The sequence below is a fragment of the Macrotis lagotis genome, chromosome 1, assembly GCF_037893015.1.
Source record: "Macrotis lagotis isolate mMagLag1 chromosome 1, bilby.v1.9.chrom.fasta, whole genome shotgun sequence".
Lineage (NCBI taxonomy): Eukaryota > Metazoa > Chordata > Mammalia > Peramelemorphia > Peramelidae > Macrotis > Macrotis lagotis.
The window spans coordinates 888,731,601-888,758,066 of NC_133658.1; the positions used below are offsets into that span (position 1 = coordinate 888,731,601).

At 44.0% G+C, this 26,466-nt stretch overlaps 1 protein-coding gene across 9 annotated transcripts in view; it reads left to right on the forward strand.

Moving 5' to 3' along the window:
* CHD5 (chromodomain helicase DNA binding protein 5) overlaps positions 1–26,466 on the forward strand; it is a 164,166-nt gene that overhangs the window by 112,252 nt on the left and 25,448 nt on the right. For 3 of the 9 annotated variants that reach the window (XM_074218609.1, XM_074218618.1, XM_074218614.1), the window contains exons 23-36: positions 2,610–2,841; positions 5,622–5,744; positions 7,260–7,432; positions 9,295–9,469; positions 11,398–11,490; positions 11,972–12,060; positions 12,202–12,335; positions 13,153–13,297; positions 14,112–14,262; positions 21,481–21,575; positions 22,558–22,690; positions 23,055–23,144; positions 25,180–25,317; positions 26,233–26,280. In XM_074218609.1, the coding sequence (XP_074074710.1) occupies positions 2,610–2,841; positions 5,622–5,744; positions 7,260–7,432; positions 9,295–9,469; positions 11,398–11,490; positions 11,972–12,060; positions 12,202–12,335; positions 13,153–13,297; positions 14,112–14,262; positions 21,481–21,575; positions 22,558–22,690; positions 23,055–23,144; positions 25,180–25,317; positions 26,233–26,280 (1,819 nt within the window). The remainder of the gene's footprint in view (positions 1–2,609; positions 2,842–5,621; positions 5,745–7,259; positions 7,433–9,294; positions 9,470–11,397; positions 11,491–11,971; positions 12,061–12,201; positions 12,336–13,152; positions 13,298–14,111; positions 14,263–21,480; positions 21,576–22,557; positions 22,691–23,054; positions 23,145–25,179; positions 25,318–26,232; positions 26,281–26,466) is intronic. The other 6 variants (XM_074218610.1, XM_074218613.1, XM_074218611.1 and 3 more) reach the window with 6 other exon arrangements.

Consider the following 26,466-nt stretch of genomic DNA (forward strand, 5'->3'; position numbering starts at 1 on the left):
TCTAGCCTCCCTATCCCAAGATTTTATGGTCAGATAAGGAAGCTGGCAGAACCCTCTGCTTCTGGGTAGATCCTTGCCCAGATGACCTGGGACTGGACCATTTGGGGGGGGGATTCCATCTGATTTTAGGTCAAAGAATCATTACAGCATCAGCTGTGAAGTCACAGTCAGAAGGGGTTGCTAGTTTCAGGTGGGAGAAGCTCAGCTTTTCAGACACTTAAGGAAAGAAGTCTGGGCAGGAATGGGAGAGAAGAGCTCCGAGCTTGGGAGTTAGACAATGGATGTGCTCCCTTTAGTTCCAAGTCAACTAAGTCACCTGAGCAAATCCCTTATAGTTTCCTGTGCCTCAGTTTCCTCATCTGTAAAATAAGGACTTTATGACTATGAAACTCTCTTCCAGGTCTAAAATCTGTGATCCTAGCTGCAATCTTTTCCTTTTTATCTGATTCCAATTTATGTCCACAAGCATTATGTTTCCATACAGAGATATAAAAGGAGATAATGCCTGCCTTCAGAGAACTGATGGGGTGGAAGTAGGGGTGGGGGATACAAGGCAAAACCCTCATAGGGTACAGTAGAGGAGACCTGGGAGAACTTTGAACTGGGTTGTTCTTTGTTTTTTTTTAGTTTTTATTTTTGCAAGGCAAATGGGGTTAAGTGGCTTTCCCAAGGCCACACGGCTAGGTAATTATTAAGTGTCTGAGACCGGATTTGAACCCAGGTACTCCTGACTCCAAGGCCGATGCTTTATCCACTGCACCACCTAGCCGCCTCTGGGTTGTTTTTTTAAAGAAGATCTCAATGGGGGAAAGATAGCTATGGTCTAGGAGAATTGGCTTTAAAGTTTAGAGACAGAAAAACTGTGTTTGAGACCTAACCTGCTACCTGTGGATGCAGTGGAAACCAAAAATAAAATGAAATGAAAATAACCCCTGCTCTTAAGGAGTTCCATCTAATGAGGGGGGCAATAGGCAGCAATGACTGCCAACATTCTAGTTGCAGCAGATGTAAATGGAGGTAAACTCAAGGGCAGGGACCTTCCTTAAGTGAATGTTGTAGAAATGCCTAGAACTCAGACCATAGAATTACAGATGGTAAGATATGGGAGCGACCTAGAGGGTCCCTTAGTGTAAATCTCTCCCCTGTGCTTCTTTCTCTCTCCTCCTTGCCTTCTCCTCCTTTGTTCCCTTCTCCTTGAACCCCCTCTCTTCAGGCCCCTTATCCTTCCTTCCAACTTTACAGAGTAAGGTAGCCAAGTCCAGTTTAGGGAGCCCTAGTCCACTAATTTAGTGACCCACTTGCTCTCTTTCCACCATATCTCAAATGTCTCCCTATCCATAGACAATAGATGATGGGGAGGAGTCTGGCCACAGAGTTAACACAGGGAAAGGACAGGAAGAACAGTTGTCATGGGGATCTTTGCCAAGGCAGTGATGGGAGACTACCAGATGACTGAGGGATAGGTTTTGGGAATGAAAGTACCATGAGAGGCAAGGAAGCGTGTTTTCATTGAGACAAAGGTAAGGATCAAGCACATGATGGAAGGAATGGAGAGCTAAGGGAGAAGATGGAGGATATTGGTGGATACAGAGATACTTGTCTCCTCCCCCCAATGACCCCCTTCCCCTCCACTGCTATGCATTTCCCCCCCCTTCCCTTGTCAAACTCAGAAGTTTAAACAAAGTCATAGAGATGAATTCACCCACCAACCCATTCAAGGCGAATTCGCAATCAAACATTTGCTCAGGGGAATGCCCACACATGCTACACATACACATGAGCAAATCTCCCTTGCCTTACCTGTAGAAGGGAAAGGATAATAATTTGAGTTCCTGCTTCATATGCATGTTTTGAGGATCAGACAAGATTGGGAATGTAAAAGTGCTTGGAGACCAAGTCAACACCAAGTAAACAAGCTTTTATTAACCACTTACTGTTTTCTCACACCCAAGTCCAGTAATCTACTATATACCATTGCCATTTAGAGGCAGCTAAGGTGTTCCAAAGTCCACAGAACTCTAGACCTGGAGGCAAGAAGACTAGAGTTCAAATCCAAGCTCAGATACTTTCTAGCTGCATGATTCTGGTCAAGTCACTTACCCTCTGCCTCATTTTCCTCATCTGTAACATGGGTGGTTGTAAGGTTCAGATGAGATAATTTGTAAAGTGTTTAGTATGGTACCTCACACATAGTAGGAGCTACATAATTGCATATTCCCTTTCCTTCTAGTCCTACATACCCATCCTGTTTCTCTCAATATTATAGGCACATGTAGATATACCCCTGGTGGTTTTTATTTTTAAATGTTTTATTGATCTTTCTTTTTAAAATCACTATCCCTTCCCGGTGACTCTTCCCTAAACCATGCCTTCATTGTAACCACTATATTAAGTAGAACAAATTCACAGACTGTATTTGCCTGAAAAGGTATGTATCACTCTGCACCAGTAGTCTACCACCTTTCTATTGAGGGTTAGGAGTCATGCTTCACTCACCACATCAATCCATGAATGTGTCCACATGTTCACAACCCACCCATTAGCTATTTCCTGAGCTATGTGTCTAGTCTGAATGTGACATGTGAATAGCAAATGAATGCTGCCCACAGGCCTTCAGCAGAGCCCACCGTATTGGGCAGAACAAGAAAGTAATGATTTACCGCTTTGTAACGAGAGCCTCCGTGGAGGAGCGGATCACCCAGGTTGCCAAGCGCAAGATGATGTTGACGCATCTGGTGGTGCGACCTGGCCTGGGCTCCAAGTCCGGATCCATGACCAAGCAGGAATTGGATGACATCCTGAAGTTTGGGACAGAGGAACTCTTTAAAGATGATGTGGAAGGTAAGAGCTTCTGTGGTGCTGAGTCACGAGTTACTCCTCCTGGGTAGACACCTCTGCTATCCTGATGCCCAAATGACCTGGAATCTTAGGTAATCTGGTTCATTGGGCTTCAAATAATCTCTAAAACTCTGTCAAATCTAAATCTAAAATATTATGATCCCTCAATTTCTCTTTTTAAAAATATTAAATATTTTCTAATATGTATGAATAAAAATTAACAATCATTTTTTAAAAAATTGAGTTAAAATTCTCTCCTTTCCTCTCACCCCTCCTAGTGTCTCTTTCAATGGACCCTGAGACCATTTCAGTCTTCTCCAGGCACTCCATTTTTGTATATCTTCTTGAAATTTGTTTCAATAATTTCTGATTACATTGAGCAATTTTATGCTCATGGTACAATTCCAGGCATTGTTTTATATAACTAGCCACTTTTTCTTCCTCTTTTAAATGTTTTGCTACTCATTTTTCTAAAAATAAAATATTGTTCAAACTTCCCAAGGAATTACCAATGCCCAATAGACCCTTCCCTTGTAACAAAAGTATGGCTGAGTGAAATAAATCAACACAGTGGCCTTGTTTGAAAATTGTATTTCTCATTCCTGTACCTGTAGCCCACCACCTCTGCTGAGAGGCAGAAGGCATTCTTTATCATCTGTAAAATGAGAAGTTGGGACAAGATAGACTTTTAAGCAAGCCCCCTTTCAGCTCTAATCCTATTATCCTTTCATTGTTAGTTTTTTGGAGTCATGGTTGGTCACTGTATTGATCAGAATGCTAATAATGTTCAGTGTTGTTTCCCTTTATATTATCATAGTCATTTTGTTCTTCTGGCTTGGCTTGCTTTGCTCTGCAATAATTCATCCAAATTTTCTCAAGTTTCTCTAATTTTCTCACTTTATATATATCATTTCTTGTGATGCAATAATATTCCATTACATTTATCTATCATTTTATAGGTATGTGCTTTCCTTCTAGACTGTTGCCATTAAATGTTGGTATAAATATTTTTGTATCTTTGGAACTTTTCCCTCTGTTTTTGACTTTCTTGGGGAAAATGCTTTGTAGAAATATCATAGGGTCAAAAGGTATTATTTAGTGTCTTAAAATTAAATAAATATTAAATAAAATTAATAATTTAATTATTTAGTGATTTTTAATGAGAATATAAGTTTACATTGTTATCCAGAACTATTGGCGCAGTGTGTTATTCTTAGTTTCACCAACAATGCATTTGTGTATCATGGCTCCATTGAAAAGCAACATATTTTAGCCTCTCTTTTGAGAGGAAATACCTTTTGACCCCCGTATCTCTGCCAGCCATTCTCCCTATTTCCCTTTTGTTTTGCCAGATGCAAAATCTGGAAGTTATCTAATATTCAATATTTTATTTTTAACTCAATTTTATTTTATTTTCAGGTTTTCATATTCTCCTTTCTACCTCCCACACTCTCTTCTCCATTTAGAAAGCAAGAAAAACAAAACACACATTATGAACACGTATAGTCAAATAAAACAATGCGCATACCATCCATAGCCAAAGAAAAATGTCTCAGTCTGTACTTTTGAGTCTATCACCTCTTTGTCAGGAGGTGGGTGGCATCCTTCATCATTGTGGTTGGTCATTGTGTTGATCAGAGTTCCCAAGTCTTTCAAACTTGTTTGTCTTTATAATATGATTGTATTGTATAAATTGTTCTCCTGAGTCTAATGGTTTCTCACTGGTATCTCAGCCTCCGAGTCACCAGGGCCAGATTTTTTTGATGTTTAGTTACAGTTTAAAATTCCATCTCAGAACTGGTAGGGATTGGAGTCATATGTAGTTGAGATAAGACAAGGCCCTGCCCTTCTGGAGCTTATAGAGAAGGTGAGACATTCTCTATTCTATAGAGTATGTTGGTAATTTTCATGATGAAAAGATTGTGGAATTACAGAGAAACCATTTGCAAAATTAAACATCCCATAAGTTAAGCAGTTAGTACGTTTGTTTACATGAGTGGTTCCCAGTGGTTTTGTTCCTTGAACCCCTTTCAGCAACAATAAAAATGATTGTGAAAAACCAAGTTAATTTAATGAGAATCATAATATTCTTTACAATTATTTATACTTAAGGCACCATTAAGTAATTCTTAGCATGAATTCTTTGGACCATTGTCCTGAATCACCAAAGGAGTTGGCAAACCTCTCAATGGAACCACTGGTCTACATCATACTGAAAAGGTAGCCTAAGAATTTATTGAATGGAATTGACTTGTTTTGAAGGACATGGCCTTGCACTGGAAAAAAATGTTTTTAAGCTGTTGAGAATTTCTTTAGGTTGAGTGATAGGATTCATAGGGTCATAGAATTCAGAGCTGGAAGGGGCTTTATAAACCATCTGTCCAACCTCATTTTCTACTGCAGAGCCTGATACAATAAATATTAGTTGATTAATCCATAGGAAACTGAGGCCCTGAAGTGTTTAGTGACTTGCCCAAGGTAACACAGTGGTAGATTTGAAGTCAGAGGACATCAGTTCAAATCTTTCCTCTCTGAGAATTTTGATCTGTATCCATAGGACTTGGACAAGTCATGAAACTTCCATGGGCCTTGTTTTCCTCATTTGTAAAATGAGCTAAGTTAGACACAGGCCCTGCCCTCATAGAACTTATCAACAAGACAAGACACGACATCCCTGAGATGCTCTTCTAAATCTGAGAGCTTCTCTTGCTACCTTCCCCCAAGTCTGCCTGTAGCATCTCCTGCCCGAGCCGGCCTTGCCCCGATGCTTTGTCTCCCATTAGGCATGATGCCTCAGGGTCAGCGGATCAACGAGCCCGTGGCGCCTGCCTCCGATGTCCAGGCCTCCAAAGGTGGTGGCACCTTAGCAGCTGGGGTGAAAAAAAAGCATGGCAACACCCCACCAGGTAGGTAGAATCATGTCCGAACCTGTCCTGGACTCTCTGCAGCGGGCCTTGCCTGGAGCCCCTGTCTCAAAATCAAATGACTCCTTGAGTGAAATACCTGGTCACTTGCCCTTTGATCCTTGCCCCACCCCTTTAAATTCATTCCTGTTGGCTCCTGCCCTTTGGATGCCATAGACATTGACTCTTTGCTGAGCCTGGAATGCCTTGCCATCCTTCCTTCTTTGTAGTCTCCCTGACTCCCTCCAAGGTTCAGCTCACATCCTACCTTCTACAAGAAGCCTTTCCTAGTACCCTTAGCTGCTTGTGCCTCCCTTTTGGGCCATATATCTCCTGTAAAATACTTAATTCTTAGTTCTTGGGGTCTCCCCCAGAGTGTTCTTCAATGACAGGGTCTTTTTTGAGATTAAGGATGTTTTTCTTTTGATCCAAGTGCCCAACAAAGAATAAGTCTTTAATAAAGACTGATTGTCTCACACTGAACACGCTACCAGAGACAAAGAGGGGAGTGGGCACGAATTACTCTCAGCTGCTTCATTTTGTCCATGTTGCCTTGAAGTCTCATCTCCAGGACATTCTTAGGGCAGGGCAGGGTCTTATAATAAAGAACAAATGACATTCACATCATCTCATGTGACTCTCATAGTAAACCTGTGAGATAGGTAGTCCTACAGGCATTGCTGTCCCCATTTTATGGATGAAGAAACTGGGGCTCAGAAAAGTTACTTGGTGTAGTGTATAGCACCCTTGAAGACCTGAGGTTCAAATCTCATTTCAGTCACATATTAGCTGTGTGGTCCTGAGTAAGTCATTTCATTTGTCTGTGACTCAGTCTCCCCATTTGTAAAATAGTTGGGTTGGACTGAGTGACCCCTAAGGTCCTTCCTAGTTCTTGATCTGGATTGAAGATCCTATGATCTCTTTGTGCCTCAGTTTCCTCACCTATAAAATGATGGGGTTTGACTCATGGCCTCTGTGGTCCCTTCCAGCTCTCAATCTGTTTTCATAGATGCCTTCTCTTAACAACTATTAAGTATTATAGGTGTTTTTTGGCCCAGGTCTTTCTGACTCTCAAGTCCAGTTTCACCCACTAGGAGACATCACCTTCTTAAGGGAAAAGATGGATAAGAAATTATCCCCCTATTCTGAGTAGAATCATTCCTTGTAGTACCAGCCAAAGAAAACTAATGAACACATGGTACATTTTTGAAAAGGTATGCCTCACTAAGTACCTATAGTTCCCCACCTTTCTGCCAAGAGGATGAAGACATATTTTACCAAATGGAGACATTTGTTACCCATACCCATATTCATTTATCTCATTTCTCATGGCAGCTTAGCGCTTGGCTATGTTTATTGGATTGGATTGGAAGAATAGGCCAAAAAAATGACTCTTTGGGCTCTGCATTTAATAGGTTGTCATTAACTTTTGGAGTTTCCTAGAACCTCTTTCCTCCCTTTAGTAGGGGTTCCCAGAGCCTGGTCCCTTCTTCACTGGTTTCCCCTCTTATGCATCAGGTGACAACAAAGACGTGGAGGACAGCAGTGTGATTCATTATGATGATGCCGCTATCTCTAAGCTGCTAGATCGGAACCAGGATGCCACGGATGACACAGAACTACAGAACATGAATGAGTACCTAAGCTCCTTCAAGGTGGCCCAATATGTGGTCCGTGAAGAAGATGGAGTGGTAATGGAGGATGCTTTCTGCTGTGCTGCCCCACCTTCTACCCTTAGGGGACCTCCCCTGTAAAAGGGGGGAGGTGGGCCTGATGTGACCCTTCCAGATGACCTGAGTGGACTCTTAGACAGCACTGAAGAGAGATAACATGCCCTCTAGACATGTCTGGAGCTTAGTGATAAGAGTAATCCCTGGTCAATCAGTCAGAAGACCAGTTTGAATTCTGATTAATCCTGAACATGGGAAATTCCCTGACTTTTCTTGAGGCTCAGTGTTTCTCATCTGGAAATTGGAAGTAATAGTGCTTGTACTACCATCTATAGGGGAAAATATGGTCTGTGGACCAATGAACAATATATCAAATGATATATAAATATGATTGTTATTATAATAGCCTAATTGGAATGGTAAAGAATCTCTATTAAGGGAAAAAAAAACTCTTCAGAGTTCAAGAAGGTCTTTGCCATGTTTCCTGAACACATAGAACTGTCTCTTGTCCTGGGAAATGCCTTAGAATCAAAGGACCTGAGCTTGAATCCTGATGCTCACTTACTACTTGGGTGGTTTTGGGTGATTTACCCCACTTCTCTGGGCCTCAGTTTCCTTAATTGTAAAATGAAGAGGTCCTATCCAGCTCTTAGCCTATGGTCCCCCCAAAATATGACAGAAACAGAATTCAAATCCCAAGCTTTTGAATGAAAGTTTAGCCATCTTTCCACTGTACCAAGTTAACTCTTGATGAGGTATTAGTTGGAGTATGTTGACTCTGAGATTTCTTCCTGCTTTTAACCTATGATCATGTAATCCTATGAGTTTAGGCAAGGTATAGAATAATCAGGAAAGGATCATGGAGGAGAGGGGGATTTTAACTAGGTTGGACTGGAAGGAAGGAAAACAAGAAAGTAAGGAAGCAAAAGTGGAAAGGAAGAATTGAGGGCAGGGAGGAGGGTGAAAGGGATAAGGAAATGGGGGAAAGGAAGGAAGGAAAAGGAGGGATGGAGAAAGGATAGAAGGGAAAGAGGGAGAGAGGAAAGAAGGAATGAAAGATGGGAAGATGGGAAGAAGGTGAGGAAAGGAGGAAGGAAGGAAAGGAAGGGAGGAAGGGAAGGGGAAGGAAGAAAGGAAGGAAAGAAAAGAAAAGGCATAAAAGGAAAGAAGGAGAAAAAGAAAGGAAAGGAAATAACAGACCTAAAAAAGGGAGGGAGGAAATGAAGAAGGGAGAGAAAGGAGGAAGGAATTAAGAAAGCAAGAAAAGGAGAGAAGGGGGAGAGAAAGAAAAGAAGAAGAAAGAAGGGGAAAAAAGGAAAGGAGGAAGGAAGTATTAAGCTCTCACGAAGGGCCTGGCACTGTATTAGCAGTGGAGACACCAATACAAAGGATGACAGATCTGCCTGCAAGGAGTTTACATTCTAGTATGGGGGGGTAGGAAAGAAGTTGGGGGGGGAGGAAAGAAGAGATGAATAAGGGAAGGTACTCAACTTGAAGCCATGGGTCTGAAGTCCAGAACCATCTGGAACAATATGAATGCTGGCTGGCCTGGGTTCCTCCACAAAAATAGAGGCTCTGGGAGGAACTCACTCACCAATGAAACAAGGCCTTGTGGAGAGGGATCTTCCAGAGTGAGAAGGGCCTAGTTAGGGACGAAGGTTCTAGGATATGCTATCAGTAGAGAAGATGTGACTTTGAAGTCCAGACACTCAGGACTAGAACAGGCCAGGGGAAGAAGAGAACTCAGGTCAAGACCAAGGAGAATGGGGCTGTTTCTGGGAAGCCCTCCCCAAATATGACAGCCACCTTGAACCCTGAGTAATACTATATTGATTTTGGGCCAACTTTGCCATCTGAGACTGGGTTCCCTTCTCTGTTTCCAGGAGGAGGTAGAGAGGGAGATCATTAAGCAGGAGGAAAATGTAGACCCTGACTACTGGGAGAAGCTCCTTCGTCATCACTATGAACAGCAGCAAGAGGATCTAGCCCGAAACTTGGGCAAGGGCAAGAGAATACGGAAACAGGTCAATTATAATGATGCTTCACAGGAGGACCAAGGTATGACAACTGCCCTGGGGTCAGGGGCCAGAGGGAAGAGGGGATACAGTAATCCAGGGACTGGTGAAGCAGAGTTCCTTCTTTGAGAAAGTGGAATTTGAGTTTCTTTTAGGAAAACAAGGGATGCTTTTTGGCAACAAGAAATTAGAACTTGAAAACTGGAAGAGACTTTGAATATAGACCAATGCCCTTATTTGGCAGGGGAGAGAATTAAGGACAAGACAGGTGCAGTGACTTGCTCAAAGTCTCAGGCCGTGTCAGAGCTAAAAGTGGGACTGAGGGGCAGCTCGGTGGTGCAGTAGATAGAGCATCAACCCTGGAGTCAGGAGGACCTGAGTTCAAATTCAGCCTCAGACACTTAACGATTACCTAGCTGTGTGGCCTTGGGCAAGCCACTTAACCCATTGCCTTAAATATATAAATTAAAAAAACAGATTTAAAGGTGGAGCTGAGGGCTTATTATTCTAAACTCAGGGTTCACTACCACTCATTTTATTGTTGTTCAGTTGTTTCAATCATGGCCAACTCTTTGTGACCCCATTTGGGGTTTTCTTGGCAGAGCTACTGGAGTAGTTTGCCATTTCCTTCTCCAGCTCATTTTACAGATAAAGAAATGGAGGTAAACAGGGTAAAGTGACATGCTCAGGATCACACAGCTAGGAAGTGACTGAAGTCAAATTTGAAACAGGGAAAGTGAGTCTTCCTGACTCCAATCCCAGAGCTCTATCATCTGCACCACCTACTTGCCTCCCCTTTCATTTTAGGATAGATAAAATTATTAGGAAGGAAGATTTGATGGTCAGTACAGAAAGCATTCGGTCTAACTACTTACAGTTCAGTAGAATTCCTAGTTTTCTTGTCCTGTGGGATTTGGTTGAAGTGACCCTGGCTGAGTGAGGCTATTTGAACTGTGCTTCCTGGAGAGAAAAAAGGGATGACTTGAACAGGCTCAGAGGCAAGACTTCTTAGTGTTATGGTGACTTTAGGCAGTGGGAAAGGGTCCTGGAGTCAGGAAGACCTGAATTCATATCATGCCTCAGGTACTCCCTAGCTGTTTGACCTTGGACAAATAATTTCATATTTGTTTACCTCAATTTCCTGTTCAGTAAAATGAGGATAATATTAGTAGCCTACCTCATTGAAGTGTTCTGAGGATTGAAGAAGACAGCAAAGTGCTTAATACAGTGCCCAGAGCCTAGTCGTCACTATATAACTGCTAGCTGTTGTTATCATCATCATCATCATCATCATCATCATCATCAGGAAGAAAATTTTGGATAGAGGACTCTAATCCTACTTTTGCTGCCAGTTGGAGTCCTTTGATAAGTCATGGGGGGAATAACCACTGAATTTAGAATCAGAGGTTGTGGGTGCCAGTCCTGGTTCTTTCAAGGTGTGACATTGGGCAAGTTCCCTCTCTTGCCCTCAGTTTTAATTTGTTTGTAAAATGAGGGGATCTGACTGGACTAGATGCATGCTAGGGTTCTTTTCTGCTCTAGACTGAGAATTCTAAGTCACCCACCCATCTGTCAAATGGAGGGATGGGATTTAGGTTTCTTCTAGCTCTAACATCTTACCATCAACCAACAGGCTTTGATTGATGTCAGACACTGTGTGTCATAGTCAAGATGAGGATATAAGCTAAGAATGAAGTTGTCTCTAACCTCAGGGAGTTTCCATTCAATTAGTGGAACAACAGTGCCATTTGCTCTATGGGCTCTTTGTCCAGGTTGGGGACCCCAGGGTGCTTTCTTGAGCTTTTCATGGGGTAATCTTCTGATCAGTGATCTTGGCTGCTCGGACGCCTTGTCCCTGTTGGTCTGGCCCCGGCCCAGCCGGAAGCCTCAGTCCCTAGAGAGGGGGCGGTAGGCATGGCTGGTCGGGGTCACTGCCTGTCCCTTTGTTTCCCTTCTCCCCGGGTACGACAGAATGGCAGGATGAACTTTCGGACAACCAGTCGGAGTACTCCATCGGCTCCGAGGATGAGGATGAGGATTTTGAAGAAAGGCCAGAAGGTCAGAGTGAGTTGGGGTGTTGGTGATTCCCCGGGAATGAGGGTGAGCCGGATCGGCACTCCTCCCTGCCCAAATCCACTCCACTGTGGCAGAGGTTGGGCAGCCGCACACCAGGATCTCAGCAACCAGGAGACCCTCAGGGAGATGGGGTCTGGCTGAGAGGATTGCCTGGGGAGTGGACGGCTCTACCTAGACTTGAAACAGCACTCATTGAGCTGTTAGTGTCACCACCTGGAGTCAGAGGGTCCTGGGAGACCTGGACTCTGGAGCCCTGGCATTCCTGCCTTGCCTTGTCTTTGAGATGGAGGCCTCCAGTATTGTGTGTGTGTGTGTGTGTGTGTGTGTGTGTGTGTGTGTGTGTGTGTGTGTGTGTGTGTCTGAGAGACCAGGGCTCAGAAGTCTTGCCCAGAATGGTCCCCAGGCTCAGGAATCTCTTACATTTGAGCCTCCCTGATGAATATATCCCTGGCTGGTGACTGTCCTGTAGGTGGGAGGAGACAATCCCGGAGACAGCTAAAAAGTGACCGAGACAAGCCCTTACCCCCTCTGCTGGCAAGAGTTGGAGGCAACATTGAGGTGAGGGGACTGAACGTCTTAGATGGGGAGTCTGGGAAACTCATTCCTGACCTCCTCCCCCTTTGCATATCCTCTTTTCTTCCTTTTCCCTTTTGCCTCGACTGGCCCCCTTCTTTTGGTCATCTGTCCCTCCCTACTCAGGTCCTAGGGTTCAATGCCCGTCAGCGGAAAGCCTTCTTGAATGCCATCATGCGATGGGGCATGCCCCCCCAGGATGCCTTCAATTCACATTGGCTAGTCCGGGACCTCCGAGGGAAAAGCGAGAAGGAATTTAGGTAAAGGGACCCTTAGCACATCTGCTGGAGATGGGGTCATTTTGGCTGTCCAGAGGCCACCTCCTCCTGGCCAAATGAGTCAGGCTCTTCAGGAGGGTATCAAAAAAAAAAAAAAGGAAAGACTACCAGACCTGAGTCAGAGAACCTGGGTTCCAATCCCACCTCTTCCCCTTAGGTCATTTTCCTGATTGGGACCTTGGTTTTTTGCTTTACAAAAAGTGAATAATAATCTCAAAAGGCCCTTTTCCAGCTTTCAGGATAATATTCCTCTAGGAACCATATCTTATTTCTAAAAGGATGTCATCACCATCTTTCTTTTTCCCTGATCGACTGTAAACTCCTGTAGGGCAGGGACTGTTTCCATTTTGTTTTTGTATCTTTAACACTTGGCACATTGGCTGCCAGAGTCAGTAATGCGTGTTGATTGCAATACACAAAGCAATGGTATCCTGAAGACACTGGCCACATCTTCTCCCGAGTTTGCCACATTGAAGACCTTGAGAGTCATTGAAGCTAGACAGATGGTTGGTTCTGAGTCTTGGGTTGGTCTCCTTAGGACAGAACATTACCTTCGGTGATCTGATGGCCCAAGGCAGAGTGGGTTAAGTCCGTATTTCCCTGAGTTAGGGGGATATGGATTAGATATATATTTTTTAATGCCCCATGATTCTCTCTTATAAAAATTCACCATCAAGGAGAGCTCTGCCCATTTCTACCACCTGTAGCAAATCTTGGATGGAGTAGCATCAGAGATGGAAGGGGTTTGCCCTCCCTTGGCTGACTGTTGTTGCTGCCATGGGCTCCCTGTTGTCCCCAGGGCCTACGTGTCCCTCTTCATGAGACACTTGTGTGAGCCGGGGGCCGACGGGGCAGAGACCTTTGCAGATGGCGTCCCCCGGGAGGGGCTCTCTCGACAGCATGTGCTCACCCGAATTGGAGTCATGTCACTAGTTAGGAAGAAGGTGGGTGAGTAGACTTTTTCACGGGGCCCTTCAGGGACATCTGGCCTGGTTCCTGGCTCTGCTGAGGAGAGAGCATGGGCCTGTGGGTGGGAGATCCTAGTGATGGTGGGCAGGAGAGAAAAGATGAATCTAAAGTGGAGGATTCAGAGGAGATAGTTATCACCATAATACCTTGGAGTACTATAGAAATGCAAGCTTTCATTAATAATAATAGTTATTAATATCAGAGCAATATTCTAATATTATATATATTATGCTTCAAGGTTTGCAAAGCACTTTACAAATGTGATCTCATTTTATATTCGCCACAACCCTGGGAGATAGAGATAGGTGCTATTGTTATTCCCATTTTATAGAGCTGAGGCAGAGTCACACAGTTAATAAGTGACTGAAGTCACATTTGAACTCAGGTCTTGGCCCTCTAGTTACTGGGTCAACTAGATGTTATTGTGAAGACTGGATCTTGCCCCAACCCTCTGGATTCTCAAACCCATGAGTTTCATTGTGGGCCAGACAAGGGGAAGCAGGGATTCTTTCCATACCATCACTCTGATTCCCCACAAAGATCTGACCCTCCTGATTTTGGTGATTTCTGCTCCTGCCTCGATCTGGGAGATCCAGAATTGGAGGGGAGCAGCTTATCTAAACTTGGCCCCCATTGTTGGGGCCTGGACCAGCTCTTTGGGAGAAGAGAAGAAAACACAGGACCCCAGATCCTCTTTTACCTGTGCCTGGATGTCTTGTCCTGTCCTGATTTGTCCTGTCTTAGAAGGTCTTTAGAAACTAGTTGTGAATGTGACCTCCTTGGCCTTAGGTGCAGGAGTTTGAACACGTTAATGGAAAGTACAGCACACCTGACTTGATTCCTGAGAGTAAGAAATCCAGTGAGATTGTCTCCTCGGATCCCAATACCCCAGTCCCAGCCAGCCCAGCACATATTCCTCCTGGCCCTTTGGGGCTACCAGGTATGTTAAACCTTGAAGGGGCCAGTTTGGGATCTGGGAGGCCTTTGAAGGGGGTGGGGAACTCTCCTTTGAATCATCACTTTTTTCACTTTCACTTCCTGTCTTGAAAGAACAACAGGATAATTTTGATACTAGATTGTCCTTGTCCCAGGACTATGTAGTCCGAGATGAGGGAGAGAGTCAGACTATATCATAATTACTGCCCTCAGACTACATGGGCCATTTGTGTTGAGTTCTGGGCACCATGTGTCTATGTCTATGTCTATGTGTGTCTGTGTCTTTATCTATTTATGTCTATGTTTATGTCTGTGTGACAATATGCCAATATCTAGGTCTAAGTCCTAGTCTATGACTGTCTATGTCTGTGTCTAGGTCTATGTCTGTGTCTCTGTGTCTGTGTCTGTGTCTGTGTCTGTCTCTGTGTCTGTGTCTGTGTCTGTGTCTGTGTCTGTGTCTGTGTCTAGGTCTGTGTCTGTGTCTGTGTCTGTGTCTGTGTCTGTGTCTGTGTCTGTGTCTGTCTCTGTGTCTGTGTCTGTGTCTGTGTCTGTGTCTGTGTCTGTGTCTAGGTCTATGTCTAGGTCTGTGTCTGTGTCTGTGTCTGTGTCTGTCTGTGTTTGTGTCTATGTCTAGGTCTAGGTCTAGGTCTGTGTGTCTGTGTCTGTGTCTGTGTCTGTGTCTGTGTCTAGGTCTATGTCTAGGTCTGTGTCTGTGTCTGTGTCTGTGTCTGTCTGTATTTGTGTCTATGTCTAGGTCTAGGTCTAGGTCTGTGTGTCTGTGTCTGTGTCTGTGTCTGTGTCTGTGTCTGTGTCTGTGTCTGTGTCTGTGTGTCTGTGTCTGTGTCTGTGTCTGTCTGTGTTTGTGTCTATGTCCATGTCTAGGTCTAGGTCTGTGTGTCTGTGTCTGTGTCTGTCTGTATTTGTGTCTATGTCTATGTCTAGGTCTAGCTCTGTGTGTCTGTGTCTGTGTCTGTGTCTATGTCTAGGTCTGTGTCTGTGTCTATGTTTGTGTCTAGGTCTAGGTCTGTGTGTCTGTGTCTGTGTCTGTCTGTATTTGTGTCTGTCTATGTCTATGTCTAGGTCTGTGTATCTGTGTCTGTATCTGTGTCTGTGTCTGTGTCTATGTCTAGGTCTGTGTCTGTGTCTATGTCTGTGTCTAGGTCTAGGTCTATGTCTGTGTCTCTGTCTGTGTCTGTGTTTGTGTCTAGGTCTGTGTCTAGGTCTAGGTCTGTGTCTGTGTCTGTGTCTGTGTCTGTGTTTGTGTCTATGTCTATGTCTAGGTCTAGGTCTGTGTGTCTGTGTCTGTGTCTGTGTCTGTGTCTGTGTCTGTGTCTGTGCCTGTGTCTGTGTCTGTCTGTGTTTGTGTCTATGTCTGTGCCTAGGTCTAGGTCTAGGTCTGTGTCTGCGTCTGTGTCTGTCTGTGTTTGTGTCTATGTCTAGGTCTGTGTCTGTGTCTATGTCTATGTCTAGGTCTAGGTCTGTGTCTGTGTCTGTGTCTGTGTCTGTGTCTGTCTGTGTTTGTGTCTATGTCTATGTCTAGGTCTAGGTCTGTGTGTCTGTGTCTGTGTCTGTGTCTGTGTCTGTCTGTGTCTGTGTGTCTGTGTCTGTGTCTAGGTCTAGGTCTGTGTCTGTGTCTGTGTCTGTGTCTGTGTCTGTGTCTAGGTCTATTTCTGTACCTATGTCTGTGTCTGTGTCTATGTTTAGGTCTATGTCTAGGTCTGTGTCTAGGTCTAGGTTTGTGTGTCTGTGTCTGTGTCTGTGTCTGTGTCTGTGTCTGTGTCTGTGTGTCTGTGTCTGTGTCTCTGTCTGTGTCTGTATTTGTGTCTATGTCTGTGTCTAGGTCTGTGTCTGTGTCTGTGTCTGTGTCTGTGTGTAGGTCTAGGTCTGTGTGTCTGTGTCTGTATCTGTGTCTGTCTGTGTCTGTGTCTGTGTCTGTGTCTGTATCTGTGTCTGTGTCTGTGTGTCTGTGTCTGTGTCTAGGTCTAGGTCTGTGTCTGTGTCTGTGTCTGTGTCTGTATCTGTGTCTGTCCGTGTTTGTGTCTATGTCTGTGTCTAGGTCTAGGTCTGTGTCTGTGTCTGTGTCTGTGTTTGTGTCTATATCTAGCTCTGTGTCTGTGTCTGTCTGTGTTTGTGTCTATGTCTACGTCTGTGTCTGTGTCTGTGTCTGTGTCTGTGTCTGTGTCTGTGTCTGTGCTTGTGTCTGTGTCTGTGTCTGTGTCTGTGTCTGTGTCTGTGTCTGCGTCTGCATCTGTGCCTGTGCCTATGTCTAGGTCTGTGTCTTTGTCTGTGTCTATGTCTATGCCTATCTATATCTATGTCTTTGTTTATGTCTGTGTCTATAACAGTGCCTGTCTGACTGTCTGTGGTCTATGTTTTTGTCTATCTGCGTCTATGTCTATATCTATGACTATGTCTACCTATAAGTATATGTATATGTATGTGTCTACCTAAGTCTGTTTGTCTTTGTCTTTTCTACATCCACGACTGTGTCTATGTCTACATGTTTATGTCTCTGACTGTGCTTATGTCTATGTCTGTGTCTGTATCTATGTCTCTGACTTTGCTGATGCCTGCCCATATGTGTGTGTTTGTGTGAGTCTATGCCTGTGACTGTCTATGTCTCTGTCAATGCCATATCTATGCCTATAATCATATCTCTATTTCTATTTCTATCTCTATAAAGATAGATGATAGTTTAAGTCATCTCCAGGTCCTCTAGTTTTTCCTCCCTCCCCAACTTTTCTTTCTTCTACCTCCCTCCTCCCAACTCTTTGAAAGCAAGAAAATAGAATCTGTTTCAAATTCAAGCAAAACTAATTCCCATTGGGATCCTGATTCTGTGTCTCAATCTTCCCTCTCTCTGGAGGAAGGCAGTGTGTCCAGTGTGATTCCTCTGGAACCAAGTTTAATGATCAGGATTCCTAAGTCTTTCAGAATGGGTGCCATATTTTAGGAAGGGCATTGATTGGTAGGTGTGGGGAAATTTTCTAGATAAGGGTAAACTGGATAGTGAGGAGTCTGGAGATGATGCCACTTTAGGATTAACTGAAGTTATTGGGAATTTCAGTCTTGAGAAGAAAAGACTTAGAAAAACTGTGCTAGATGCCATTAAGTATTTGAAGGACTGTCTTGTGAAAGAGGGACAAGGTGGCTTGTGTTTGATTCAAGAGGACAAAAAGAAGGATAAGTCATGGGGGAATAGTGCTGAGAGAGTAAGGAAAAATGCTTCATCATAAGGAGGGCTATCCCAAAGTAGAATGATCTGCTTCAGGAGGCAGTTAGTATTCTTTCCACTTCCTGGATCTCTCCTTGCACTCCCCCCATTCTCTCCTGGTTGTGAAAGTCTGGGTTCAAATTATTAGATGAACAGGACAATAAGAACCATCATGCATTAGCAAAAAAGAATATTTATTGAATGGAATAAGATGCCTTTTCATCAGCAGAAGGAAAACTTATTGAGATTGTTGGAGGGGACAGCCCATAGGGGTATCTTCTGGCCTTCCTGGTCCCAAGAGAGTAATTAGAGTGGTCTTTTGTGCTTAGATCTGAACCTGGTGGGCAACATAAAGAGTCCATTAGGCAGGACATTACAGAAAAGGGAACTCTTCCACCTAGCCTGGGTTCAAGTTGAGTTCCTTATGTCTCTATGAATGGTTTTATTGAATGACTTCAGGTTGTGCTGAGGAGGAAGGAGGAAAGGGGGAACTGAGGGGGAGAGGGAGAGAAAAGGGGGAGAGAGGTGGTGAGAGGTAGAAAGGGAAAGAGAAAAAGGAAGTGAGAAACACAAAGAGGATGTGAGAGAAAAGAGGAAGAAAATTAGGAGAGAAAAAGAGAGAAGATGGGAGGGAGAGAGGAAAAGGAGGGGAGAGACAAAGAGGATAGAAGGGAAGAAGAGAGGAGAGGGGTATAAAGAGACTGACAGACACACAGAGAGGCAAATACAGAGACAAAGAAAAGAGAAGAGAGACACAAAGAGACACACACATGCACACAGAGAGAAACAGATAGACAAGAGAAAAACAGAGAGACAGAGACAGAGAAAAGTGAAAGGAGAGAGACATATATACAAACACAGAGACAGAAACAGAAAGACATAAAGAAAGAAACAGGACATAAAGACAGGGACAGAGAGAGAAAGAGACAAAGAGATAGAGAAAGAGATGAGAAAGAGACACATACACACAGTGAAACAGGAGGACAGAGAGACAGAGACAAGAGAGAGCAGAGGGGGAGGTAGGAGGAGGGAGAGAGATGAGGAAAGAGAGGAATTAAGTCTCTTTCTTCTCCCTGTCTGTCTCTATAAAGTCTTCTGCCAACTCCCTGGGTCTCTATAGTCCACTTTCTGGACAAAGCCCTCTAATAGGCTCTCAGTTCCTTGGCCCAGGGCTGCAGGGCAGACATTCCCATATGCAAAGACTTTCTGACAAGTCTGTTGTGGGGCTTTAGGCCCAGCCAGTGGTTTTGCTGAGCAGCTTCCAGGGTTGGCTCTGAAGGGTCTGCGCAATCCCGGCAGTGTCCTATGCTTAGAGGGATAATCTGATGAGAGGCAAATAATTGGGAAGGTTTTATCCCTCCCTCCCTCCCTCCCTCTTGCAAGTATAACAGGGTGGGACCTGATCCAGCTCCAGCCCAAATGGGGATTCTCAGAGCAGAAGGAGCCAAGACAGGAAAGAACTGTCCAGCGGCTGAGCACTGGCTCCAAGGGGCCGCTGCAGATTCACCCTCATTCCCTCCAAGCAGTCACATTTCCCCCCTCCTCCCCCTCCAACCCCCTCCCTCCACTGGATACTATTTCAACTTGGATTGTCAGTGTAATTTTATTATTAAAAAGTACACTTTGCCAGTTGAATGGAGTAAGGGGAGACTTGAGACAGACAGACCCACCAATAACTATTGAAATCAACCAGGTGTGAGGTGAGGAGGGTCTACACTAGAGAGGCAGAATGACAACAGAAAGGAACCTAGATGATAGATGTCATAAGAATGAAATTCGCAGTCCCTGGCACCCTATTACATATGGGGGCACAAGAGAGGGGTGCGAGCCTGGGTGGTAGCCACGATCATATTAGAGAAGTTGGAGAGAGGAGAGAAGACTTTGGGGGGAAATATAACGATTTCTGTTTGGGGACTCAGTGTTGAATTGGGAGGTGACTATTTTTCTTAGCTTTGAATCATGTAACAAAGGCATGGCAAGCTTCACCAAGAAGGTCCATGCTGGTCACCTGGGAATGGGAAACATCTCTACTCACACTATTTGGAATCCACTTCTCTCTTTTTATAATGAGTTTAGAGGGAGCTTCCTTTTCTTTTATCCTTTTTCCCACCTTCCTTCCTTCTTTTTTCCACCGTCCTTCTTTATCTTTTTAATTACCTACAAAGATAGTTTTCAACATTCATCCTTTTGCAAGGTTTTGGGTTCCACATTTTTCTATCTCCTTTATTCCTCCCCTCCTCCCCATGGTAGTTGGCGATTTGATATAGGTTGTACATGAACAATCATGCTTAACATATTTCCATATTAGGTATGTTACCTTCACCCTTTTTTTTTTTTTTACTCCAAACAATGGCATGGTCTTATGGACATTGTTTGTGCTAGAAATCTGAGTTTCTCAATGTCCAACATTTGAAATCATGCACACACACACACACACACACACACACACACACACACACACATATATATATATATATACATAATTGCACATTTACATGTAAGGAAATATAACCATGCATTACACACAAATAGATATGCACTCACATACCTATAGTACACATTACACATAAATGTATAGGCACACATTTCCTTAAACTGCTATGTAAACTTCTGCTTTTTAATCCCCTCCCCAAACCTAGTCTAGTGTTCTATTCACAGCATAAACAAAATATTTTTGTGAAGGAATGAATGAGTAAATGATTAGGGAAGAGGAGATGTGTTCATGGCAAGACAAGTTAAATAGAAAGAACCGGAGATATTTAGCCTGCGAAAGAAGAGACTCAATAGAATAGGACAGCTTTTCAGAGATGTGAAGGGATGGAATGTGATGGAGAGGGGAGGGATGAGATTGAATTGAACTGACATCAGCAGGCCCAGCCTAGAGCAGTATCTGGAAGCTGCAAAGGGGTCAGTTTAGAATAGAAATCAAGAAAGGCTTCTTGCAATTCCATTTGTCCCAAAGTGGAATGGACTTCCTTAGGAAGGTCTAGCAGCTTCTCCCTTCTTAAGGAAGGGTCTCAGGTAAGACTACCAGTTGGCTGGCAGGTGATAGTGGGGATTCCTTTTATGTTCCTGTCACTACTGAGGTTCCTCCCAGCTCTCATGGTCTGTGGTCCATTAGAATGGCACATTAAGGAACTTAATTGATCTGATACTAGTCTATTGATTTTGGGATTCATGAAAATGTTTTAAAAGTTTAACTGGTGCCCTATCCCCTTTTAATGTTGCAGTCATTAGAACCCTTCTCCTGTCAACAAAGGAGAAATGGTAAAGCAAAGCTGATTAGGTCTGACAGCAAATACACAACATTCTATGGCTTGTATTCTCCCACATTTTAAACCAGAGAAGGGAGTTGTGTTTCATCATTTATCTTTTGGGATAAATGATGGCCAGTCACTCAGCAAACATTTAAGTTCTTAATTATAGCCAGGGACTCTGTACTATGCACCGAAACAGAATGAAAGTCTTATATTCTGGCTTGGGAACAGGAAGTGCATTTATAATTATATGCTGGTCACTGCCTTTACTCTGAGCTCAGCTGCCTTTTAAGAAGGGTCTTTTTTGTTTGTTTTTTGTTTTTTGCTTTTTAGGTTTTTGCAAGGCAGTGGGGTTAAGTGGCTTGCCCAAGGTCACACAGCTAGGTCATTATTAAGTGTCTGAGGTCGGATTTGAACCCAGGTACTCCTGACTCCGGGGCCGGTGCTCTATCCACTGTGCCACCTAGCTGCCCCAAGAAGGGTCTTTTTAAAAATGTATATTACGGTGGTTATTGTGTAAGTTATTCCCCTGAGTCCTCAATTCTTCCTTTTGTTTTGGTCCTAAGGAATCTTCCCAATGTCTCATGAGATTGTCATAAAATGGTAGGCTCTGTAACTATCTGCCAAAGAGTGATAAGAGGTGGGGAGGCCTGCCTCGAAGAGGGAGATCTCTCAGTCTGTGGAGTTGGGACCAGGCTGTTGGGGTATGAAGTTTGGGGAGAGAGCCCACCATTCTTTGGTCATTTTTCAGGTATTCTTGTTTCAGACAAAATGGAAGCCCAGCTGGGCTTCTTGGATGAGAAAGAGCAAATGGAACAGAAACCCCCTAAACCTCCCGAACTCCAGGTAGGAGAGGGACCTTTTGGTGTCCTGGACCCCTAGGATACTAGTGGGTGGTGGAGACAGGCTTGAGGTTGAGAAATGACCTTTGGGGAAAGGAGTCCTTTGACAACTGGCCTCTCACTGGGAAAAATGCCTATTTTCATCCCTTATAGAAACTCTAAAGGGTCCCTGCTACTCTGGCCTTGGGAAGGAAGGACTTTGGTCAGTCTTGTTTTCCTTGTCTCCCTTTTTCACATCTCTCAGTGTCCTCATATGTTTTGGGGCTACTCATGTACCCTCTCTGGGGCTTAGTTTCTGCTTCCTCAAACCAGATGCCTTCAGGCTTTTATGAGGGGAGGGCATCTGGGAAGAGTCTTAGATCATTCCCAGGTAGGTATCTGAACTTCTGGCATTTCCTGGCTTGAAGGAAGCAGATTGATTATGGGCAATGAGGCATTTAAATGGTTACACAGCTCTCCTGATAATTCCTTCTCTCTTCACTGCAAGGCTACTTAAAAGACAGCTTGGCACTTTGGAGAGAGTATGAGGAAGACAAGGTTCAAATCTTATGTTAGATACTAACTGGTTGTGTGACTCCAGTCAAGTCCTTTCACTTTTCTTTGCCTCAATTTCTCATCTGTAAATCGAGAGGACTGGCTTTAAAATGGCTGATACCATGATAAGAATGAGATAGGAATTAGTGCATTTTCACACACACCCCTTTACAGAGGGGGAAACTGAGGTTCAGAGATTTTTTTTTTAGTGACTTGTTTATGATCACACAGCTAGGAAGTGTCAGAGGCAAGATTTGAACCCACATCTTCCTCACATCAAGGCCAGCACTCTGTCCACCATGCCACACTGCTCCAGTGTTAGTCTGGGATCCTAGCAGATATCTGGTGCTAATGACATCCAGGGGACAATGGAGGGCTTGGGTGGGTGCTGTGGTCTGGCTCCCATGCTTATCTCTGGATCAGCCGATCTGAATTCTTTCCCCATCATCCAGGGTCCAGGGATGCCCTCTGACAAAGGGGAGAGTGAGGAGAAACAGGAGATCTTGGAGAACAAAGAGAAGCCTCGAGAAGAGAGGAGGGAAGAGAATGAAAAGATGAACCCCTCCCCAGATCAGCTGCTGAAAGGTGCTCATCTGCCTGTGGGTGCTCTGCCCCAGAGTGGGCTCGTCTTATCCACCCTCATCTCTCCCCTCTTGGCAATAGCTGGCAGTGAAGGAGGACCAATTCTCCAACCTTCCCAGTGGACAAGTGTGGCCAGGCTTAGACCTCTAGGGTCCTCTTGCCTGGGACAGACCATCCCTTATGGCCCTTTTTTTTTTGGTTAAGGCAATGGGATTAAGTGACTGTCCAGGGTCACACAGCTAGGCAATTATTAAGTCTCTGAGACTGGATTTGAACTCAGATCCTCTTGACTCCAGGGCCGGTGCTCTATCCACTGCACCACTTAGCAGGTTACTTACTCCCCATTTCCCTCTCTTGTGCCTTCCAGAGGATGCTCTCCCTGAAAAAGAGAAACCCCTGCAGAAGGTGGAGTTAAATCTGAACCATGGCAGAGGGGAGGACAAAGATTTCCAGCCAGGTGCAAGGGTGGGGAGGGCTGGAATGGGAGAGGGATGGAGAAAGCAGGCAAAGGTCTCCAGAAACTCTTGCATGCTCAGGGGTTCTATGGTTCTCCTTGGCCTCTCATGATTCCCTATTGATGTCTAAGCATGGTCTGGGTAGAAATGACTAAGATTGGGGAGAACCATGTGGTCTTAGGGAAAGCAACTATGGGGCATCAGGGGCAATCCTGAAATTTTGTCTTTGTCCTCGTCAGGGCTATGTTCCCACTTTCCTTTCAGGCTGAAGGGGGCACCTCGTTCTGGTTTTGGAGGATGAGGAACATTTAGAAATTGAAAAAAAATAGCTAATGTTTCCATAGCATCTTTAGGGCCAGAAAGCACATTGACATATATCAACAAACCAGTGAGATAGATGTTATAATTACTCCCATTTTACAGATTAGGAAACTGAGGCAGATTAAGTGATTTGCCCAGGGTCACATGGCTAATACATGTCAGAGGTAGGATTTGAATTCATCTTCCTGATTCTAATCTGTGGTCTCTATGCTTGTCCTCTATGCAAGTAAGACTCAGATTACACTAACACTTTCTGGGGTTCCCTATTGCAACTGAAATCAAGTTTAAGTTTCTTCACTTGGTAAGAATCCATTGCCAACCTACCTTTCCAACCTTCTCTGCTATTTCTACCTTTCATGCACTGGTCTATATATAGACCAGCCAAACCGTTCCCTCTAAGTCATGTTTTCCCACCTCCATGCCTTTGACTTATGTTACTGAATTTCTACTCCTTTAAAGCTTAAGTCAAATCCTACCTCCCTTAGGGAATCTCCCCTGATTTCCCCCAGTCAGTAACAACCTCTCCTCCTCCATTCCCCTGCCCTCAAACCAGATTTCATCTGGCACTTTGCATGTCCCTAATGTACTTATCATACAGTATTTTCTTTTATGATTTCTTGTGGAAAGGCAATTGGAGCTAGGGAGAGTTCATTGGTAGAAATGTAGTCTGTAGTTTCCTCTGGTAGAAGGAACTGAGTCTTATCTGAATTTGGTCTATCTCCCCCAGCCCTAACCACAGTGGGCTCCTAATTAATAATGGTTTTTTTCCCCCTTGTGATTTTGAGACTATAAACTCTAGGCTTTATCTGAGGTCAAGGGAACCTGGCTGGAAGCTTTGTGAAGCCCCAAGTCTGGAGCATCCCCTCACTTTATTTTTTATGCCACAGAAGGGGGTCATTTTCCAAAGAACTTTTGTGTTTATTGCCTTACTTGGTCTGGTAGTTGGTGATGTGTCCTGGTCTCCTTGGCCCATTCCTCTGCTTTCAATTCAAAAAGCCTGTTTTGCGCTAAGGGATTGGAAAACAAAGTCTAAAAGCATAATTTTCTGATGGAGGAGACAAGGTGTCGACAATTATGGACAAACTAGCTGTAGACAGGATAAACTGGAGAGAATGAATAACCAGTAGTCAGCAGAAAATCAATAGGGAGGCAATAGATGGAGGAATAGGGAAAGGCTTCCTGTAGAAGGTAGGATTTTCATTGGTGCTTGAAGTAGATCAAGAAAGTCAACTGTATGTGGGAAAGTGTTTAACAACCAGCTTTCTAGGGAAAAAGGACCCTTGATGCATTTTGGAGCTTAACTGCATTTCCTCTATCACTTTCTCATGTCTAGACAATCAACAAACAAATCAAATCCTTTGTAATATTTGCTAATTAGCTAAGGTTCAAGGGTGAAGATGACAAGGAAATTAGACCCGGGCAAAGAAAAAAAAATTTTAGTCTAAGGAATTTATGTTCATATTTTACTCTAGAGGCATCAAGGAGTCAATTTTGGGATCTTAACCAGAGAATCTCCATGCCAGACCTGTGCTCTGAGAAGAATGTTTTGAGGGTATTTGGAAGCAGAGGAGATCAAATGGGTGGCATAGTCCAACTTGTCGGAGAGGTGTCCTGGACCCTGTGTATTGTTAACCCTTTCTTCCTCTGACCAGAGACAGAAATGAAGGGTTGGTTTTTCACATTCTCATTTGCAATATGGTTTTTCTGCTCTCTCAGAGGACTCCAAGATAGAAGAGAAGGAAACTGTGGAGACTCAGCAAAATGGTGAAAAAGAGGAAGATGAGGAAGGGAAGAAGGATGACAAGAATGGGAAATTTAAATTCATGTTTAACATTGCCGATGGGGGTTTCACAGGTAACAGGGTGGGGATATGTGGATAGAAGGCCTGGGGTCAGAGGGCTGGAGTCGAGGGAAGGAGCATTGATCCTAAGGGGAATGGACTTCCTGTTAGGGCAGAGTAGGGGGCCCTCAGGACTTCAGCACAGGCTTGGGGTGCAGAGCCCCTATTCCAGGAACAGCCCATCTCCTGTGAGCACAGAAAGTGGGATGCTTTAGCAGGAAATTGAGGCAGATTTGGCTCCATGGAAGACCAAAGAATGGAAAGAATCAGAGAAACTAGGGCCAGGATTTAATTTCTTTTCCTGGTCTCTCATGAAAACTGCCTTGGTCCCAACCCGTAGGCTCAAAATTTCCACTTGGGCTCATTAGTTGAGCTAAGGTTTCAAGAAAAGTTAGCAAATTTTAAGCATCTACTCTGTGCTAGTTGCAGAGAAATCATCATTATAATTTATTTCTAAAATATTTTAAGATTTTCAAAGCACAAGTCCCCTCACAGTAGGTTTTCTATTAGCAATACAGGCATAAGTGGCAAGGCAGCTAGCTAGGTGGTGCAGGAGATAAGGTGCTGGACCGGGAGTCAGGAAAATTAGAGTTCAAATCCTGTTTCAGACACTTATTAGCTGGGTGACCCTGGGCAAGTCACCTAACCTTAGTTTCCTCACCTGTAAAGTGCCGATAATAACAGTACAATCTTACAGGGTTGTTATGAGGAACAAATGTAAAGCATTTTGCAAATGCTAACTATTATTATTATTTTTTTAACTTTGTGTTTGGAACTCCCAGTGTGGAGAGAGAGGTAGAATGACTTGTCTAGGGCAAACTACTAGTATGGGTCAGGGGTAGGACTTTGAACCCTGTGTTCTCCTGACTTCAAGGCCAGTCCTCTATCTACTACACCACACTGCAAGTATTATTATCCCCATTTTACAGATGAGGAAACTGAGGCACAGAGCGGTCAAGTGACTAATCCATGGCAAGGTGTTAATGGCTAATAATGGCTAAGTGTGCTACCCCACCCACTCCCTTTGCCCCCATGCCCCTCCCCAACCCTTCAGGTAGCCCATGGACATTGTCACAGGGGGCTCCTAGACACAATATTTCCACCCCTTAGCAATGACTTTGATGATGGGAATATCAGGCATGGTGACAGATTATCCCAAAGGG